We start from the raw sequence: 18,823 nt of genomic DNA on the forward strand, positions 1-18,823 counted from the left end.
GGCTTGCCCTATATCTTTCTCAATAACAGACTATGGACTTTTCCTCCAGGAAATTATCCAAACCTTTCTTAAAACCTGCAACGCTATCCGCTCTTACCACAACCTCTAGCAATGCATTCAAGAGCTTAACTATTCTCTGAGTGAAAAAAATATTTCCTCCTATTGATTTAGGCTCATAAATCTAGGTAAATGAATGGTAGCCTTAAATTTATGAGCATAACTTTTAAGTTCCTAAATTAAGATTCATTTTCAGCTGCTAAGTTATCTCCAAGATGAAATAAGACATAAATTTAGGAGGCTAATTTAAGAGCATATATTAAGGAGCTCAGCATTTTCAGAATACTGGGCTCTTTCAAGTTATATCTGTATTCAGCAGTGCTGCCCATGCTTGTATAACTAGATACATCTAAGTTAGACAATTCAAATAGTACTTGCTATTAACCTGGGCAGCCCACTTTGTCTGTCTAATATGTATGTTTAGCAGATGAATATTGCTACTTATATGTATAATCTAGACATTTAAATACACATCTCCCTCGGTATTCGTGGGGATAGGGGCAGAGCCAGAACGCGAATGGAGAAAAACTGCGAATATCTTCTTGTCTGGCTCTGACCCACCCCGCCTCCCTCCCACCTTCCCCCCAGCATTCCGGCCTTACCTGGAATGGAAATGGTTGCCGTGGAAATGGTTGCTGTGAGTTCCCGTAGTTTCTCGAGACTATGGCGGGAGCTCAAGGCAGCCATTTCCTATTGGCGATCTACACGGGGCAGGAGCGTAGGAAGATCGTTTCTGCCCCAAAAGCCTGCTAGACCACCAGGTAAGGCCGGGATGCCGGGGGGAAGGTGGGAGAGAGGCGGGAACGTGATAATATATGGTTTCCCCCCTCAAAAAAAAAAAAAAAATTGCGAATTTGTGAAACTGCAAATGTGGAAACTGTGAATGGGGAGAGGGAAGTGTAGTGTTGATCTGAAAACACCTCAATTCTTACCAACTTTTCAACAGATGATATGGCCATATAGGCTCAAATTCTGTACACGATGTACTGAAGTTACCGCCTAATTGACCAATCAGGGGGCATATTTTTTAAAACAATTGAAGGTGCCATTCTAAGGCACTGGTCTCGTGCCTACAGAGGTATATAGGGATGCTTACGAATGCCTAAGGCCAGTGGGGTCATGGTTTGCGCTGGAAGTGGCCTCAGGCATCCATAGATGTCCCTATACGCCTCCGTAGGTGCAAGGCCGGTGCCTTAAATGAAGGCCTTTAAAATGCTGGCCTACATTAAAGGCACCTGTTTTACAAAACAGTTGCAATTCTACAAACTCAAGTGTGAGATAGCAGCTGTCATCCCGAATTTGGATGCCACTTGTGGTTTGTTTTTATCTTTTAGCATTCGGATTTGATTTTGGTTTTATCATTTGGGACACCATAGGCGAAACACGGATCTTGTCAAGTCCATGATATGAATCTATCATTTGCCATATGTTTATGTGACTGTTTTAGTTTATTTGCTTATATAATTTATTTACTATTAATAAAGAGGGGTTTGAAGACCTGGCACACTCTGCTCTTTTGCTAAAATAAAATAACAACAATAAGCAGATAAATAATAAGCCTGACTCTTACAGCCTAAGAACATTTGTCAAGGCTTTAAACAGGGAACATTTTGACAGACTTCAAAGATCTTTCCCAGTGACCTCAATATTCTAAAAATCAGTATGTCAGTGTCAAGTTACAGCTGAATTGTAGGGACTATGATGTCCCCTTTGAACATTGGTCAAAATATCTTGGGGTGATCTTGGGTCATTTCTTGACTTACAAGATGTAAGTAGAATGCAGGCATATAACAGTTATCTTTATGGAGTACCAAAATGAAGGGGAAATAGCAATCCATAACCACTTAAAATTTTAATAACATAAATTAAATAATCCTGGCATGACTATGCTTCTGCCGAACCTGCATCAGGGGTATAAAAAAACTGTAAATAAATAAGCAGGTAATTAGGAAACAGCCCACACCTGTTTCTCATTCTGTAAACCGTTTTGAACTGAAAGTCTAATGCGGTATATAAATAATGATTCAATATTCTTTTTTTATATAAATCTTTATTCATTGTTAAAACTCACAATAAGTGTAACATAAAATACAATCATTTTATACTTTAACATCACTTAATACATCATCAAATTCGAACTCTCATCAAATATTTCCCCTCCCTTATACCCAACAATTATTCATAAGCAAAAGAAATCATGAAATATCCCCCCCCCCCACCCCACCGTGGACGTGTATGAACAAAAGGGAAAAATTAATATTTGTTCTATGCAGTAATTTCAATCTTTACAATATATATATTCAATGCTATGTAACCAGCCAGAAATGGACCCTACTGGTTAAATTGCTTTTTCTTTTTTGAGGCTAACCAATCATTTTCAACAGTACTTAACTGAAAATGACTGGTTAGCACATAAAGCAAAACTGGTTATTTGGGGGGTCTTCCTGGTGTGGGGTTGGCACTTGGCTGATTAAGTGATGATATTTAGCATTTTAACCAGCCAAGGTCACTACAGAAATATATCTACATAAAATTAGTCCTATCTTTATGCAGTACCCTACAGGTGGTTATCTGCTGAATATCATACTTAATTGGCTATGTTGTGGCCAGCTCCAGAAGAAACCCAGAAATTCGATGCTGGAGCCTGAACATGGTCAATTAATTTACAGGTATAATACCAGTGGCAGTCAGCAAAATACTGGGAACTAGATTCCCTATATGGCGCCGATATCAGCGGACGCCTAAAAAGTGGCCACTGATCATGTGTCAATCACACAACAGCGTCATAAACAGAATTGCGCCATCAGGAAAGATAGGCACCGAAAATGTAGGCCAGGGTTTTCCAGGCCTACATTTCTGGTGCCTATCTTTGTGGTGAATCGGGCCTATACTTTATGGCACTTAATGCCTCTTTTGGCATTAGCCACACCCATAGTGGCATTAAACACCGTAAAGCACCAACATAGGCGCTAGTTCGGCATCTTTTATTTAGGTGCCGGTAGGCACTTTAACTTTTTTTTTTTTTTTGCCGTTTTAAATGGTGTTTGTCAATTAACTTAGGTGCCGGTAAAGCGCCTACCTGTGCCTAAGTTTAGGCAAAATTTGTACAATTTTCCCCTGAGTGCCACTAGCTGAATATTGGCCCCATAAAACATACAAAGAACAAGTCAGTATTCCTAGATAATTAGCATTTCAAGATGTAATAAAATAAATTATTGAGGAAAGAGAAACAAGATGGTTACGAGAGCGGACGCCTGAGAAGGAGGCTCCCTCTTTTTTAATCGGCCGGCGTTTTTTCTACAGGATTTCTCTTACCTAAACCATGGGTAAGAGGAAAGGAGCCCTTCACGGCAACCCTCTGGCGGTGATAGCGGCACTGTGCCTGGTGCAGATCATGATTGAGGGAGCATTTGCCCGACGGGGTGAATCTGCAGAGACTACTTCAGGGGCAAGCCCGAATTCGTCGGGTGAACTCAGCCAGCAGATTCGGGCGTTGTTAAGCCCGGAACAAAGGCAGCCACTACCGCAACCCGGAAGCAGTTCAGTGTTGGGAGTGACTGAGGAATCGATGTCCCGAGAGGAGATTTTGTGCCCCAGTGAAGGAGGACTGGTAGCTCTAACACCATCAGGAGCTGGAGAGGCTGGAGAACAGCAACAGCTACCCCACACTGCAGCAGAGGTGAGAGGAGCTTCGGGTGGAATTAACATCACATTTGGGGTGCTGGAGAAGCCGGAAAAAATAGATATGGAGAATTTATGGCAGGCCATTTCAGTTATGGACGCAAACCTCAAATTGTCTTTTTCTACTTTAAATACTGACTATGGGACTATCTACTCTAAAGTGGAACAACAAGGCTTGGCCCTTAAAGATTTGAGTGAAAAGATAGAAAAACAGGAGACAAAAATTTGTGAAATGAAAACTTTGGATGTGGAATTAGTAAAAGAAAGAACATTTATTGCTAGGAAAATGGAAAGCTTCAAAAACCAATTAAGGAAAAACAATCTGAGACTCCTAAATTTTCCTAAATGTCCCTTAATTTTACCAATGGAGATGGCAAGGAAGTACTTTAAGGAAATTTTGCTTATTCCAACAGAAAGTTTGCCACCTATCGTTAGAGCTACTGATCTGTTTGTTAATTGATTAATCGTTAGAGCTACTGATCTGTCTGTTAATTGGCAACATCAAAGACGTTAACTCACTCCACCCATAATTACAATCAATCAACTACCCAGATCTATCAATTTTACACATCACTAATCCACAAGAAAACATAACAAATCACATTAATGCTATCTCAAATAAAAGAAGACATCAACGAACCCTTAAAAAAAGAATAAGGCAAGTAAAACCCATCAAAAACACTACCGCTACCGAACCTATCGCACCCACATCTGTCCCCTGTGCATACCTTAATACTAGATCTGTCAGGAATAAAGCCTTCCTAATTAATGATTGGATCATCAACAAGCAAATAGCCTGCCTTTTACTAACCGAAACATGGCTACTATCAGAAGATGATCCAATAATAATTGATCTCCTACCAGACAATTTCAAAATCCTTACGCTAAACCGTGCAGGAAAAAAAGGAGGAGGATTAGCAATTATTCTTAAAGAAGGATTTGAGTTCGAACTACTGGATTCTAAAATGACTGACCAACTGGAAATTTTAGCCTGTAAAATTAGCAACTGTCAACTAGAAGAATCCCTATCCTGCATATTATTCTATGTCCCATCAAAAAGCTGGCCAAAAGCCAAAGAAGACTTCTGTGCATTTGTCCTACACAATTCAATCGGTCCTTCTTACAATATCATCGCAGGAGACATAAACATACACCTAGATGAAGAGGACAACACAAACGCAAAAGAGTTTAAAAACTTTCTATCCCTATTCAATTACAACCTCCCTCTACCCACACAAACACATGAAAAAGTCCATCAGTTAGATGTGGTAGCCATATCCACAAAGGACATCCCAGACCCTGCCATCTCTCTACTTAAAGGCACCTGGTGTCATGATATCTGGTCTGACCATTTTACTTATTATTTCAAGCTAATCTGGTCTTATCATAAATCTAAAACATGCCCAATGATAAAAAGAGAACACCACACAAGAGGCTATATTAATCCAAAAGAATACAGGTCACAATATGAATTGCAAACAGAGATAGAAGAAGGAATCAATTTCTGGGATCACTGGATGACAATCAGCACATCCATTTTAGATAAAATCGCCCCTATATGTAATAGCAAAAGCAATGCAAATAAATATAACAAATGGTTCGACACCGAACTTCTAAAAATGAAACAACTAGCTAGACGACTTGAAAGAACTTGGAAAAAAACAGGAGAACTAGCAGACCGTAACAAATGGAGAGCTAACATAAAAATCTACAAACAAATCATAAAAGACAAGCGTAAAGCATTCTACTCCACTAAAATCAACTCATCTTGCAATGGTACACAAGGAATCAATACAAAAGAGCTATTCAACCTGATCACAAATCTATTTGACACCACTCGCTACACCACACCCACACACAACATTAAGCTACCTCTGCAAATGACTTAGCACTGCACTTCGATTCAAAAATTAAAAACCTTAGAATCCACTGTTCAACAAATGACCCTAGTGATCATCAAATAGCTAACACCCATGGAAATGATATACCGGCAGACATGATCTGGAGCTCCTTTCAAGATTTAGAATGGAATAATTACACCAGACTATATAACAAATACTCTAGATCTCATTGCGTTCTGGACTCATGCCCCCCAGAAATCATGAAAGCGGCACCATTAGAATTTAAACTATTGTTGATGCAATACTTGGCTCACAACCTAAAAAATGGGAAGTTCCTCTGTAATAATGGTCACATAATAATAACCCCAATTCTAAAAAATCGTAAAGAATCCTCAGCCCTAATATCCAACTACAGACCGGTAGCATCCATTCCATTTATTGTAAAAATCATGGAGGGATTGGTACACACCCAACTGATGGACTATCTTAATCAATTTTCTCTCCTACATGAAACTCAATCCGGTTTTAGACCGTTATTCAGTACGGAGACAGTAATTGCGGCTGTCTTAGACAATCTGCGCCTACTGTTTAGTAAGGGACTCAATGCCCTGGTTATGCAATTTGATATGAGTTCAGCCTTTGATCTAGTAGACCACGGGAAACTGCTACAATGCCTAGATGCCATTAGTATCAGGGATGAGGTGCTGAACTGGTTCTGGGGCTTCCTTATATCCCGCACCTATCAGGTACGTTTTAATTATGAGCTTTCCGACACCTGGAGCAATCCATCCGGTGTGCCACAAGGGTCTCCACTATCCCCATTGCTTTTCAATGTCTACATGTCCTCACTGGGCACACAGCTAACCCAGCTGGGGATAAAACTTTTTAGTTATGCAAATGACTTTACGATTATCATCCCATTCGCTAATTCTGTCTCTGAAACTATTCCCAAAGCTTCAGAAGCCATAAACGTGATGGAGCAATGGATGACAAACTTTAGGCTCAAACTTAATTCAGAAAAAACGACTTTCTTCGATGCTTCACCCCATCTGCTTGACACCAAAACACCACTATGTATCAATAAACTTAGTTACCCTATCCAGCCCACCATAAAGATACTAGGTGTAACTCTGGATCAATGCCTAACCATGAAATCCAGGTGGACTCCTAAATCAGAAAGGGATTCTTTACTCTCTGGAAACTCAGATCCATTAAAGCTTATTTCGATACATCGGCATTCAGAACCCTGGTCCAATCCCTCGTACTAAGTCTACTTGACTATTGTAACATTGCCTATTTAGCAATTTCCCAAAAGAATATGCGACGTTTACACTTGATGCAAAATGCAGCAGTCAGACTGATCTTTGGGCTAAAGAAATTTGACCACATGACACCCTACTACCGATAGCTGCATTGGCTGCAGATGGCAGCACACGTAAAGTTTAAATTCGCCTGCTTCTGCTTTAAAGCACTACACGGACTTGCCCCTAAATACATAACTGACCTTTTCTCCTTCTCAGCCAACAGACACAAGAGAAGCTCACATTCCAACTTCGTTTCCCCCCCCAGTGAGAGGTTGCAAACTGAAAAAACACCATGAACACCTTCTCTCACACCAAGCAGCATCATGGGGTAAGGACCTAGAACAATTGCTTTCGCCCACTACTTATGAGGGATTTAGGAAACGTCTAAAAACACACCTGTTCCTAAAGCATCTAGACAACTGATCTACTCATCTCTCTCCCCTCAATAACGATTAACTTGTCCTATTGATCACTTTCTCCTCAACAATGGATTTCCTGTCCTATTAATTCTCTTTCTTCCACCCCTCTTAAAGTCAATCAATTTGTACCTTTGCTTAATCTTTTGTAAACCGCATAGAACTTCACGGTACTGCGGTATATAGGGGAGGGTCATTAGGGTGGGCAGACTGGATGGGCCGTGGCCCTTATCTGCCATCTATTTCTATGTTTTTATGTTTCTATATATAAACTGTTATTATTATTATTCAAATAAAGAAACCTGTGGAAATGGCTACTCCAAATGAGATTCAAGGGGCAAACAAAGAGGATATTAATTTAACAACTTTTCTGGAAAACTCTTTAGAGGTTATAATGGAAAGGAAAACCTTGTTAATAACTCTTTCTATTAAAAACCATCGTGAATATGGCGAAACCGCTAATAACATGGTGGGAGACTTGGCCTGTTCCTGAAGGAGAGACAAAACACGATGAAGAAAGTGCTGGGAATCAGCGATTTTCTCTGTAAACGCTTGGAATCGGCAATTTCTCTATGCAAGCTATTGTAATTTGGGGGGAGGAGCCAGCATGCTAAAAACCATGAATAATCAAAACCGCGAATGTTCAAACTGCAAATACGGTGCATAAGTATTCTACATAGAAATCAAAAATGAATACACCAGTGAACAAATTTCTCATACAGATCTAATAATTATCTTTTCTTCTGTGCTTAGAGGCCCTTTTGTAAGTGAGACCACTGAGTGAGCAAACCTGCCCGCATTTAAATGGTTCCTTCCCCAATCATTGCACAGTTTTCATATGTAATCACTGTAAGTTAAGACAATAACTGCCCTTAGCTTTTAGTAGATGTGTTGAAGTGAACATTCATTATACCTCCATATGAGCTCAGGGTCCTGACGCATTTCAAATTTGGTCGCTTCAGAGAACCCTATTTGAGCTATATCAAATTCAGTGTATTTCTACTTGCATACAAAAAAATCAAAACAACATTTCTGTCACTTCTTCACACCTTTTAGCCAAAAACTTTTATTCCAGAACTTTGCAGAACCAGTTTGAACAGTATCTATTTTCTTTGTTCGTTAACATTTCCCGGATGCCGACCACTTGACTCCTCTTCTCTAATACATCACTAAGTGTGGTCACATAAACTTGAATAGACAAACACCCCAATTGGTTGATCTCAGATTTGAAGATTTAGGGCTCCTTTTATGAAGGTGCACTAGCGTTTTTAGCGCACGTACCGGATTAGTACACGTTAGCCAAAAAACAACCACCTGTTCAAGAGGAGGCGGTAGCAGCTAGCGCGCACTATTCCGTGCATTAAGGCCCTAACACGCCTTCGTAAAAGGAGCCCTTAAAGATCAAAGTACTTAAATGTAGAAATGACCACCTTTCGACCTCACGGTTAAGGCCGGAGGGGGGGGGGAGGCAACTGTTTCCCACTGAAATATCTATTCTTGTTCCTTCTGCCACAGCTGGACTGTTAAATTACCCCCTCTTGGGAAGGTGATCAATTCCAATACTAAATAATGTAAATCTGCTATTTCGTGTTTTAAAGTTATCCAGTGCTGGACAAGTGGCGCTTCTACCTCCCCCCGTCAAATCTTACTTAAATGTTATTTAATTCTTGTATGTATGGGGTCATTGCAGAGCCTGTCTCAAGAAATAGTGAATGGCAAACAGTGATCGGTGCAATTTCAGAGAAGTACAGACAATGTTTTGTCATTGACTCCTGAATGGTGGTTTGGCAGCATTTCATAGAGCTGATGAGGCTACCATTAACCTGCCTAATTACAAACGTCACTGTTAATGTACAAGTCTACTATTCATAGATTTTCAAAGTCTTACAGGTATTGCTGGAATGAAAATACTTCTTACTGGCCCTGCACTACCTATATAGTGAAAATGCAAGGGGGAGTTGTGACAAACGGACGTCTTTCCCAAGGTTTGCCACAGGGAAATTAAGGAAAGTATATAAACCCCAGTGCAGAAGGGCTGACCAGGTCAGTGCCCAGGACAATAAATTAGCTGACTACCTGGTGAGTGACAATGAAATGGAAATAGAACAGGAAGGCTTAGACTTACCTGAAGCAGTCCCAAAGCCAGGCAGGAAGAAGCTGCCTTGCTATTGGCCATTGCCTGTAAGGCAGAAAGCTCACAAGCAGTTTCCCCTCAGAGAAACGGCATGGGCTGAGGAAGGAATTCCCTTCCCCCATCCAAAGCCAAGGGGGAGTGGTTCTTCCCCTCAGCTTAAAGCCAGGCTCGTTAGAGAGCAGAGGGAGGAAGGAGGAGGAGCAGAACGAGGCTTGGCAGTAGAGCAGAGGCAGGACGGGGCTGAGCAGTTCCTCAGTACTGACTGGGAAATGACTGAGGAACAGGCTGGTAATTTGGACACTGAATTCCTTCCCCCAGAACCCATGGTGTTGGAGGAAAGTGGGGCTATACAGGAAAGCTGGCCAGAGGAGATGGAGAGCTGAATATCCTGAAAAGGTCTGTGAACAGAGGTCTTGTTTAGGCTGTATTTTGCTGTTTGCTCTTTGAGCTAATGACTGTGGGAGTTACTAGGGAAATAATCCTGTACTGCAATTTCACATGCTGTTTTGCTGAAGTGTGGAAAGGATACAGTAATGTCCTCTGCAGGTTATGTGCACAGCTGAACCAAACGCCAGGCTGTAATGCTGGCTAGTTTTAAAGCCCAGAATTTCCACACTCGTGAAAGTGCCTAGCTGTAAAGAAATTGCCATAGCAACTAACTAATTCAATTAGTCTGCCTGCCTCATAGGAAGAGTGAAATTAACCCTTTCAGGGAAAAGCCTGCTCGGGACTAGGGAGAAAGTCCAGCCCAGCTGGAGAGATTAAGAGCACTGTAGGACAGCACAGAATATTTCTCAATCATGAACAAGAATGTCTCTCCTGTAAAGCTACAATGGAGAGTTATTGGTGCTAACTGTTTCACCTCCTAGCCTCATGGAATATTAATGACTGTATGTGATTTACCAACCCAGTCCAGAGTTGATTACTGGGTGACTAAGAGTGAAATGAACTTTTTCTGTTGGTTTTTGTATGAGGTACATGCTCCCAGGAAAACCCGGAGCGGCACAGTAATTCCACGGCCGGTGGCCGAATAAAAGCTTATGTTTTCACCAAGGCCATTCTGACAAAGTGTGATTTTTTCCAAAACCCTTGGAGAATAAGCTTAGTGGGGCATTTGCCAGCGACTACCAACTTGAAAGGTGACCCTAATTCTAAAGGGACCACGCCAGTAGCAAGCTTCATGTCACTACCCGATGGCTCATGGTGTTCTCAGAGAGCGTGGGTGTGACATAGTGAGGGAAATTATCCATATTTGCCATTTTTGGGCCACTATTCAAAGCATTTATATATGCTGGAGAGGATCCTACCCTCTTAAATTGTCTCAACAGGCCATCCACTGGTATTCAGCAGCACTTAACTGGCCAATGCCATTGCCTATCGGCACTAACCTGCCAACCTGAAATTAGGCTGGAGAGGGGATTTTAATGGACACAGGGAGGAACTGGCAGTTAAGTGGGTACCAGCAATATTCATAATCTAATGGTTAATGCAGTGGGCTAAAAAAACCTAGGGAATTGGGTTTGATTTCTACTGCAGCTGCTTGTGACATTAAGCATGTCGCTTAATCCTCCATTGCCCCAGGTTGCGTCATGTTGATGAGGAGTTTGGAAATGAGGGGAGGGAGAAAAGAATGATTCCCTTATGCAGATCCTAGCTGTTATTCAGATGGGATCCTCATAAATAAGTGTCTTATGCAGGTCCTGGCTGAATTTTGGCCTGGAGCCACATAAGCTTAGGTTGCCAAAATGTCTTGTCAAACCTGGATGTTCAATGCCAGTGCCTGCACATGGCCCCATATTGAGTATCAAGGCTTAATTCAGCCTATGACTCTCGGCATTGAAAAAATGCTGACCTTTGCCAGCTGAATATTGGCCAGTTAATGGATAAGCTATGCATTTAGTTTAGGCCTGCTTCATACCAGGCCTAAACTAAAGGATCAGTTCTACAACTGGATGCTTTAGACACCCCAAGGATGAGAACCTATTCTATATTAGCATCTGGTGCTGAGATCCCATTATAGAATACTAGAGTAGCCTGAAATCAGTGCACTTAAATTTATGTATCTATAGTTACAGCCATAGACTTCAGCAGCTTACTAGACATAATAAAGAGGTATTAAAGAAAGCAAAAACCACAGTGGGATTTGTAAATAGGATAAAGGTTGCCAAGGAAAGAAACATTGAATCATTATAAATACACAAACACACCTACGAAGTAAGGTTACTTACTGAGGCAGGATAAATCCTTTCTAGTATGAAAAATAAGATCTAAGGAGTTTGGTTAACACTTTACGTCTGTCATGCTTGTCCATGTAGGGCACAGAATTGAAGGTGAGTCTAGCAAGGTCAGCCTGCTTGGCAGCTAAGCCAATTCAGTCAATGGCTGGGAATAAATCAACAGTTCAGCAGGCTGTAGCCAACACAGCGGCAAGTCTTCTTAATGCTCCCCCCCCTTCCCAATTGAGAACAAGTAGTTAAAACATCAGAACTAAATGGATGCATCTTCTTTATAGAATTGATTAAAAAGAAACAACAAAAAAATCCTACAGTCTTTTACAAAGTCATTACTTCAGGACAGATAAAATTAACCAAGCTTTTTCTCTTAATATAACTGAGCAAAAATGAATATTCTCCCAATATTGGCAAAAAAGCTGTTTTCTGTATATCGAGCTACCTATTGCATTAAATTAGTAATGGCTTGTGGAAATACTAAGTGCTTCCAAGCATGTTGAACAGCTCAGATACCATCAGTGAGGTTCACTTCATATGACATCTTTCAAGAAGCCTGATTACTTTCAGTTTGTTTCTTACTCCCAAGAGTTTTAAATATAGCATTCCTGCCTCCTGCATAAAATAGGTTCTGCTAGAGCGAAGTCAGGGGAAGCTCGGAAGAATTCTTTCCTTAAGCTTGCAGAAATTGCACTTATACTGATGAGGTCTGTGAATTTAAGATTCCAATTTCTAATGAAAGAGGTTGCTGAAAGGTCTCTTAAAGATTTTGTTCTGGAGTCTTTTAAACACAATTAATATATTGATAATTCTGGGTTATTAAGGCATTAATTTCTAGTGTGCAGTCATGAAAAGAAAAAGTAATCAGCACCTGACTCTGCTTCTCTTCTCTCTCATAGGCAGTTATGCCAGGAGCACTGCAGAAGATTTGCTTGCACTTTAATAAACTAAAGTCATTTTCCTTTGTGTCTGAAGTTGTGTTTCAAAGCTTTGCGGATGATACCAAAATCTGCAATAGAGTAGACATGCCGAATGGTTTCAATAACATGAAGAAAGACCTGGCGAAGCTTGAAGAATGGTCTACAATTTGGCAGCTAAAATTTAATGCTAAGAAATGCAAGGTCATGCAGAGGGAACAGTACAGTTTAAGGGGTGAAGAACTTATGTGCACAACAGAAGAGCGGGACTTGGGTATGACTGTATGTGATGATCTTAAGATGGCCAAAGAGGTTGAAAAGGTGACAGCGAAAGCTAGAAGGATGCTAAGGTGCACAGGGAGAGGTATGGCCAGTAGGAAAAAGGAGGTATAAGACATTGGTGAGACCTCATTTAGAATATTGTGTACAATTCTGGAGGCCACACCTTCAAAAAGATATAAAAAAAGATGGCATCGGTCCAGAAGAAGGCTACTAAAATGGTGCATGGTCTTCGTCATAAGGCTTATGGGGACAAATTTAAAGATCTCATTCTATATACTTTGGAGGAAAGGCGGAAGAGGGGGGATATGATAGAGATATTTAAATATCTACATGATATAAATGCGCATGAGTCGAGTCTCTTTAATTTGAAAGGAAACTCTGCAATGAGAGGGCATAGGATGAAGTTAAGAGGTGATAGGCTCCGGAGTAATCTAAGGAAATACTTTTTTTTATAGAAAGGGTGGTAATGCGTGGAACAGTCTCCCAGAAGAGGTGGTGGAGACATAGACAGTGTCTGAATTCAAAAGGGCCTGGGATAGGCATGTGGGATCTCCCGGCAAAGATAGGCACTGGAAATGTAGGCCTGAAAAATCCTGATCTATATTTCTGGTGCCTATCTTTCCTGGAGGTGTGATTCTCTATACGGTGACACACACTCACTCAGTGTCAACGACAAACTTCCCTAATCCAAAAATGATAAAATGGAGAGATGCTTTTTCTTTTTATGTATATATAAATTTCTTCTTCAATTCGATCTTCTTCTTTCTGGGGATAAAAAACCTCAAGTGCTCGCGGCAGTCTGATTTTTAGAATGGTCTTCATCAAATCTGCCTTTTGCGGGCTATTACTGGTTTCAACAGTTTTAGTTTATATAAATATTTTACTGTACTTAGCTTGTATAAGCGTTAGTACTTCTTTTTTTTCAGTTGATGTGGCTAGGAATCTACTATCCCAAATGATTTGGTGGTCATAGCATGTTTGACATACATTGGCAGCCGCTTTTTAGGAGGCCACTTGTAGCGGAGCCGGTACCTGTGGATCAAGGGGGTCCGGCCCGCGCTCACAGTTACGCCGCTCTGACGTGCCTCCCCAACTGAGAGAGGTCCTGCTGGTTACTATTCACTGGCTTATCAATAAAGCACAACGACAGAAAAAAGTCAATTCTTCATTAATCCTCAGTAATACACTTTATTCAGAGAAAAGTGTGATATGTTCTGTCCAATAGTTTGTTCTCAAACAAAAGTCATAAAGCAAATACTTAAATCAGGCACTCACGATGAGGCGGTCTCCAAAAAGCAAAAGGGACCAACTCAGCCCTTTGTTCAGGTAAGGAACATAAACAAAAAACAAAAACTATTTTCAGGAAATCAGGAGAACCAAAAACCAACAGTTCTCCTCACTAGCAAACAAAGTTCATTGTCACAGCACAGCTAAATAGTTCAGGTGCTTCAAGCCTTCAGGTATTCTGGCTTCTTCCCCAGCCAACTATACAAGAGCTGGCAGGGGGGAGGGGAGCAAGTGAATTCACCAATTAAGTAATCTGTGAAACAGACTTGCCACTAATGGCCCCACTATCCCAACCTGGATGGATAGTGAATTCTCCCCTACTTTACTTCCCTCAGGCTTTCACTCAATCCCTGTCAAAATACAGTCAGCTTAACTCCAGCTGACTGAATCACATTCCAAAAAAAAAACGTTTTTTTGTTTTTTTTCTTGCTTAATTCAAGCAGTGCTGGAACTGTCAGCACAAGTCCAGCAAAGGGTTTTCCCTTAACAAACCCCCTTTGCTCCAAAGCAGTGCAAACCCCAGCCCCAGTAGGGAAATAAACCACACATTCTCCAGCCCTGCCACTTAGCTGATTTCCATAAGGACTTCTTCAGGCAGACTGGAGCTTTCACCAAACTCCATAGGTTCTATCCCGGGTAGCTGGTTGTCCAAAGGGTCTGTGTCAGGCTCCTGCATTTCCCAATCCCCAGCCTCTGGGGTGCCTTCAGGAGGGGAGCTCCTTCCCTCAGCTGGTTCAGGACAGACTGCCCTTCTCCCTCTCAAAGCAGCCTCAAAAGTACTCCAGGGAAACTGCCCTGCCCTTTGAGGGGGAGGAGTTTTCTGCCTATTTTTCCTGGCTGGCTTTGGGAGCCTAATCATTCCCTGCAGCTGATGATCCCCAGGGAAAGAAAGGTTTCTCTGGGGCTGTTGTGGGCTGTCCCAACTCTCCTCTTCTCCTCCCTGGAGATCAGACCTGTCTGTTACAAAGGGAAACCTGGGCTTTTCCCTAGGCTTGGTCACAATCCTATCCCCCTGATTTGCCCTCCGGATCACCGGGCCAGGTTTAACAATAGCCTGCCCTGGCGAAAGCTGCACTTCAGGGATAGGATTGTGACATACCCTCACCTTTAAGGGCTGCCCATCCTGGGATCCTAAATCCCTTTCAAAAGCGTTTCCGGGGTTTATTACCCCTTCTTTCCTGACTTAGGGGAGGTGGGTCTGGGTCTTCAAAATCTTCCGGCCATCGTAATAGGGCAACCTCCCGCTGCCCTCCTGCCGCTCCACTACTATGATCTTTAGGACCCTCTAGCCCCTCCACCCTTTGGGCTAAAGCGGCGATAACCTGTGTTATCCCCCCCAAGTCCTCCTTTCCTAGCTGGGCAATTTGTTCCCTCAATTCATTCATATCCTGGTCCATACCTTTAAATGTAGCCAAGACTTTTTGGAAATGCTGGGCATGTTCTTCCAGTTGTTCCTCTTGTGCCTGCTGTTTCACCACCCAGCTTTCTGCCTTCCCCGTTCTATTAGTTAGTTCCCCGCACGTGTTTTTTATTTCTTTAACGCTGTGCTGCACAGCTTGTTGCTGGGCTTGCCCTTCTTTTACCTGCCCCTGAACTACCTTGAGCTGTGAGGAGACTTGTTCCATTAAACGGGTCAGTTTCTCGGACTCTTGTTGGCACTGGGTAAGCACCTGTTCCCTAGACCTTTTCTGTTCTGGGTCTATAGGAACTTTCCAGGACTGGAAACTGGCCTCTGTACATGACTTCAATCCTGTCTCCCAATCCTGGCGAGCAGAGGCTAGCTCTTCTTTTATCTTATGTACCTCCGCTTTAAGTTCGGCCAAGGAAGTGGCCTTCCTATCCCCCCTTGGATTATTAAGGGCTTCTATCTGGGGACTGCTTTCTGGTACCCCTACCCCTGTAGAGCCAAACCCCCGTTCTCCTCTATCTGTCTCCGGGAGACGGGACCACTGCATTATGTCTGGGTGCCAAATTCTCTCACATAACAACTGAGCTATTCGATCACCCATCTGTACCCGGTACTCTGAATTTCCCTGGTTTACGAGGAGAACCGCTACGTTTCCCCTGAAATCCGGGTCTATCACCCCAGCAGCTACATCAATCGATTGGTGAAGAGCTAACCCTGACCTCGGAGCCACCCGTAGATAAGCCCCTGGGGGGGGGTGATACCTGGATATCGGTCTTTATTAATGCTCGCCCCCTTACAGGTATGACCTGATCTTGTGCTGCATACAAATCATATCCTGCGGCCTTACTGTAAGCCCGAGTGGGTGCCCTCGCCTTATCAGAGAGTGGAGCCCACCGAATAGTTGGCCTCCAACTCTTGGGTCTGGTAGCCCAGGATCCTCGTCTCCCCTCCGGTGAGGCGAGAGCCTTCCTACCTATGTGGCTCCCAAACACCCACTTTCCCGGGTACTGATTCCCTTTAGGCCTCTCTGCCTGAGCTAAAGCAAGCCAGTCCCTTCCTAAAATTAAGGGATATGGGGTGGAATTCAGCACGGCCACCTTCATGTGGATTTTCTTCCTACCGTGCTCTATGACCAGAGAACATACCGGGTATTCTTGGGCCTTCCCATGAATACAGGTGATGGGTACTTTGCTCAACCCAGCCTCCTGGTCATCACCTACATCCTTCCACAACTGTCTAGACATTACAGACATCTCAGCCCCTGTATCTACCAGGGCTGTGATCTTTTCCCCTCTTACCGATACCCTTAACTGATATTCTTTCGGAACCTTGGCCCCGGGGTCCTGGGCTATTACCAGGTCCCTGGTAACCCTACAATAACGCTGGGTATGTCCAGCTTTTCCACAGCGATAGCATCGGACAGCCTCCTTGTGTAAGGACCTTTCCTGCTTGGACCACCCTATCCTGGGGATCTGCCCCTGGGATCCCATACTCTTATCCCCCCGGGCCTGTTCCCCCCTTTCTTCAGGGTACTGTACGGAGATATCCTTCCCTGATCCGGCAAGGTCCAAATATGTTCCCCCTACTGGTCCCGGTGGCCCACCAGCGGTGCTTGTAGCTGAGCACTGTAGTAGCTGAGTTAGCAGCTTGGTCTGCTCACCCATCGCCCTGACCAGTTCGTCATGCTGTTGTTTGGCCTGTTTCTGGCTGCGGTCCCACAAGTCCCGGTTTGCTTTTAGAACCGCCTGCAGGTTCTCGCCTTGCTTCTGCCGCTCCTCCGCGAGGAACCTCAATAGCTGCTCCTGGTTCATCGTCCCGGAGACTGGAACAAAGTAAACACAAAAGACAAACCCAAGTGCGGCACCAAAATAACTGGGTAGCCAATCCCCTCACCCCCCCTGGTTTAGTAGCTTACCAGAGAGCAAGGTGAGTCTCCGCCTTTGGTTTGTAGGCCTCCTTGGCCCCCAGTCGCTTACTGCGTTTCTGTCCTCTTATTCTTTTCTCCAGTTCTCCCGATCCTTCTCGGCCTCCGATTCTCCACGGTCAGACAGGATCACTCTGGTCACTCCAACAGAAACGTCTGGACACCGGATCCTCCAGGACAGGAACTCAGCTCCTCGCAAACAGGAACCAACACAACAAACTAAAAAAACAAGCTAAAGAAATAAATCAGTCAAAAGTCCCAAACTTTTTTTTTTTTTTTTTTTTTTTTTTTTCAACTATATCCAAAAAATTTTTTTTTTTTTCCAAAAAAAAAATTTCACCGTATGTCCAGCAGGAGGCGCACTATCCCACTCCTGATACCATTTGTAGCGGAGCCGGTACCTGTGGATCAAGGGGGTCCGGCCCGCGCTCACAGTTACGCTGCTCTGACGTGCCTCCCCAACTGAGAGAGGTCCTGCTGGTTACTATTCACTGGCTTATCAATAAAGCACAACGACAGAAAAAAGTCAATTCTTCATTAATCCTCAGTAATACACTTTATTCAGAGAAAAGTGTGATATGTTCTGTCCAATAGTTTGTTCTCAAACAAAAGTCATAAAGCAAATACTTAAATCAGGCACTCACGATGAGGCGGTCTCCAAAAAGCAAAAGGGACCAACTCAGCCCTTTGTTCAGGTAAGGAACATAAACAAAAAACAAAAACTATTTTCAGGAAATCAGGAGAACCAAAAACCAACAGTTCTCCTCACTAGCAAACAAAGTTCATTGTCACAGCACAGCTAAATAGTTCAGGTGCTTCAAGCCTTCAGGTATTCTGGCTTCTTCCCCAGCCAACTATACAAGAGCTGGCAGGGGGGAGGGGAGCAAGTGAATTCACCAATTAAGTAATCTGTGAAACAGACTTGCCACTAATGGCCCCACTATCCCAACCTGGATGGATAGTGAATTCTCCCCTACTTTACTTCCCTCAGGCTTTCACTCAATCCCTGTCAAAATACAGTCAGCTTAACTCCAGCTGACTGAATCACATTCCAAAAAAAAAACGTTTTTTTGTTTTTTTTCTTGCTTAATTCAAGCAGTGCTGGAACTGTCAGCACAAGTCCAGCAAAGGGTTTTCCCTTAACAAACCCCCTTTGCTCCAAAGCAGTGCAAACCCCAGCCCCAGTAGGGAAATAAACCACACATTCTCCAGCCCTGCCACTTAGCTGATTTCCATAAGGACTTCTTCAGGCAGACTGGAGCTTTCACCAAACTCCATAGGTTCTATCCCGGGTAGCTGGTTGTCCAAAGGGTCTGTGTCAGGCTCCTGCATTTCCCAATCCCC

The 18,823-nt window shown here is 42.9% G+C and overlaps 1 protein-coding gene across 1 annotated transcript; it reads right to left on the minus strand.

Annotated features, from left to right (window-relative positions):
• Positions 1-15,289: 15,289 nt before the first annotated feature.
• On the minus strand, positions 15,290-17,366 carry LOC117357278. Its single transcript, XM_033937647.1, is given in 2 exon segments — positions 15,290-16,309; positions 16,311-17,366. Coding segments are annotated over 2 exon segments (2,076 nt in total).
• Positions 17,367-18,823: the final 1,457 nt, after the last annotated feature.

Source organism: Geotrypetes seraphini, chromosome 3 (genome assembly GCF_902459505.1).
Source record: "Geotrypetes seraphini chromosome 3, aGeoSer1.1, whole genome shotgun sequence".
Taxonomy (NCBI): Eukaryota; Metazoa; Chordata; class Amphibia; order Gymnophiona; family Dermophiidae; genus Geotrypetes; species Geotrypetes seraphini.